Source organism: Pleuronectes platessa, chromosome 6, assembly GCF_947347685.1.
Source record: "Pleuronectes platessa chromosome 6, fPlePla1.1, whole genome shotgun sequence".
NCBI lineage: Eukaryota > Metazoa > Chordata > Actinopteri > Pleuronectiformes > Pleuronectidae > Pleuronectes > Pleuronectes platessa.
The window spans coordinates 1,103,015-1,106,431 of NC_070631.1; the positions used below are offsets into that span (position 1 = coordinate 1,103,015).

A 3,417-nucleotide genomic window follows, 5' to 3' on the forward strand; every position below is an offset into this window, starting at 1 on the left:
TGCACAAAAGCAGTGTGAACGTAAATGAAAGGAAACTCAGTTTGAGCACAAGCAGCGGCTGTATGAATGAAAGCTTTAACATCTGAAATCAATAATATAATAATAAGTCCTGCTCTGGAACTAAACCACCACCTTCTGGAATAAAGAAACATGAAGAAGAGATTAATCTCAGACTTTAAATGTGACGCGATGTTGAAGTTTCTTCACTGAGACGATAAAAACTGACATGAAACCAGTTTCTCTGAGGGAGGAAAAAAAAAGCAGTAAAACTTGTGAAGCTTCCTCGGACGCTTCACTGAATTTCCATTTGACGGTTTCATGGTTTGATTTCATCTTTTTGTTTTTATGATCTGATCAGTGGGTAAAAGGAGAAAAAGGAGGATTCTCACCTGGAGCATGATCCTGTACTGCTCCTCCTGACGTTTGACCACACACATGTTGCAGCCCATCACGTCCTCTCTGTCTCGTCCTCCTTCTCTCGGCTTTCCTCTCCTCGTTCTATCACTCCGTCCTTTCTCCTCCGTCTCTTCAGGTCCCTCAGGAAACAGCCTCGTATCAATAATCCAGCTCGTCAGTCTGACCTTTCTCCTCCGGATCAGATCTCAGGTCAGTCCTGGCTGTCTGACTTCTTGATGATGTGCCTCTTTATCAACCTCTGACCTTTGACCCCAGATAAATGTTTGGGGTCTTATAGCGATCATAAGGTCATCTGACTGTGAAAAGGTCAAGTCACAGAAATCACATCACAAAGATCCTTTTAATGTTTGAAGATTCGTTCTTGTTCCTTCATCATAAATCCTCAGAGAAATGTGTCAGAAGGAAACTCTTCAGTTCAGGGTCGTGTGGTTTCACGGTTTTCTCACAAAAGGATAATTACCACACAAATGAAGCCACTCGTCAAAAAGAGAAAATCCTCCCGTGTTCTTTATCAAGTTCCTCCAGCCGATGCAGATGTTTTTCATCCGTCACACTTCAGCAGACGTGAGGCAGCAACATCTGTCCTCGTTCAGAGAAGCTTCACTTCTGATGAAAAGCTGCCGAGCGTCACGCAGGTTCACGTCCGGTCGGCTTCTCTCCACGACTCCGTCAGTCTGAGCACAAAGAAAAACATCTTCAGTGTTTCTGTCCCTCAGACACAAACTGAGATGAAGCAGGAAACTGAAGCAGCCGAGTGATGAGGAGGCTTCAACTCTTCATCACACTGAAAAACACAAATTTATTCAGATTGTTTGAGGTTGTGGGCGAATGAAAAAGATGATGGAGTTTGTCCTCAGTGTGTGTTTGTGTGTGTGTTTGTGTGTGTGTCTGTGTGTGTGTGTGTGTGTGTGTGTGTGTGTGTGTGTGTGTGTATGTGTGTGTGTGTGTGTGCTGAAGTTCGAACCTGGTTCTTGTCTTTTCTTTGTGACTAAATGCATCAGCTGATTAAAGATGACGTCATGCTGATGGATATAGATAACGATGACCTCACCTTCTAATCCCTGTAAAGATGGTTCTAGTTTCTCTGTGAGAGATTAAAGTCTGAAGCTTCTCACCTGATGAAACCACTTGTACTTCATTCGTCTTCTGAACGACTCCTGTTTTCTGTTTCCTGAGGTTCACGTGAAGCTGCAGTGGAAACAAACCAGTGACGATGAATAAAACACGACGACTTCTCGAGGCTGAAAACTGTTCCATCGACTTTCAGCTCAGTTCAATAATTCATCTGAACATCAGTGAGTTTAAAACGGCCTTCGTTCTGACACATGAGATGATCTACAGCAAATCTCCGTCTGATCTGAGCCTGAAATATTAAACATCAGTTTAATAAATGATCTGAGCAGTGAGATTGAAAAACTAACGTGTTGATCATAAAATAACTGGTTTGTATTTGAATCTGTGGCAGAAACGTTTGTGTGAAGAATTCAAAAATATGAACAGCAACAGTAAAATATTCAGAAATAAAAAGTGGATTTTAAGCATCAATTGTTAACGTTTGATTTAACTTTGTATAAAAGTTTATTTTAAACCACAAATTATTTATTTATTCCCCTGAAATCTCTTTCAGCTTCTCAGCTGATTCAGAAACTAAACTCCAGTCTATCTGGTTTCTCATCACTCTATGGATCTAACAGACATTTTCTTCTGATTTCACTTCTTTCTCTCGTCCATGTTGAGGCCTGGGAGCCCCCCCCCCCCCCCCCCCCTTCTGGTGTGATCCCCTCCACAGAGCGACAGAGACGTTCAGCCGGAGCTCAGCCTGTGTTCCCTCCTGTTATCTGCTCTTATCTGTCATCAACACCTGCTTCATACAACCTGCTCCCCTGGGACTCCTGCCAGTCGATGCCAAGGAGAGAAAAGAGGGGGAAGAAACTCGAGGATGAGATGAAGAGAAGCAGAAAGAAGATGGAAATGAAGAATCAATGGAACTTTCTGTTCTCTCACCTGAAGAAATATTTCAGCAGTTTCCTCAAACTTCATCAGTTCGGTGAATCTCCAGTGTTTCCTGATTCAGGTTCTTAAATCTCCTTCAGGACTGATAATCCAGAGAAGTGAGGTCCTCCTGTAATTCCTCAGAAATCCTCCTCCAGCAGACGGAGGTGCAGGAGTCAGATCCTCAGACCACCAGCTTCTCCTCCTCCTCTCGCTCTCCCTTCATCCCTCGACATCCTTTGCTGCTCCGACATTTCTCCACAAAGGTTAAATCCGGCTTAGTTCTGCTCCTGGACACGGAGAGAGAGAAATGAGATTCTGGTTTCACACTCGGATCAGAGAGGAGACGTGAACACACTCCCGCTTGTCAGAAGCAGTTTCCAGGAGATTGATCCTGAAGTTCTGCTCAGATTTTACATTTGTGCCGTTTAAAGGAAAAAAGAAAAATGTATAATCAAGACAAAAGGAATTTCTTGGTCTGTACCAATATGTTACAGCAGCAGTTAATGTGTGAAGATTAAACTTAATCAGCTGCAGAGCAAACAGGTCATTAGGAAAAACTTTATGCTGCACAAAATTTAAATAATTCTGAAATTTTTTCTTCTTGTTTCTTGGTGATTACTGATTATTTTCTTAATCTATAAATTGATTTTGGTTTGTTTGAAGCCGGACATGTTGGAAACCACTCGATTAACTAATTTAATTTATCAGCAACAGAGTTTGGATTTGATTATTGAGGAATATTTTGGGGCATCGTGTTTTTAATCCAGATCCATTTGTCTCATTTAACAGATAATTGAGATAATTCAGTTTTTCAGCAAATTAAAGCTTATTTACTTGATGAAGAAATGATTAATCAGTTAATCTAGAAAATAACTCGTAAACAATTATAATAAACCAGGTTTCTGCACTAGAATCACACTTCATGAAATATTTAAAATGAACTGAAATGAATCTCAAACTATTGAAATGCAAAGTGCAGCTTCAGAGGAACAAACACAAACAGAA

At 41.1% G+C, this 3,417-nt stretch overlaps 1 protein-coding gene across 1 annotated transcript in view; it reads right to left on the reverse strand.

Moving 5' to 3' along the window:
- The window catches only part of LOC128441952 (PDZ domain-containing protein 4-like), a 27,934-nt gene extending 27,485 nt beyond the window's left edge, over positions 1-449 (reverse strand). Inside the window, 1 exon segment of the mRNA XM_053424084.1 lies at positions 390-449. Within this exon segment, the coding sequence (XP_053280059.1) occupies positions 390-449 (60 nt within the window).
- Between the last annotated feature and the right edge of the window lie 2,968 nt (positions 450-3,417).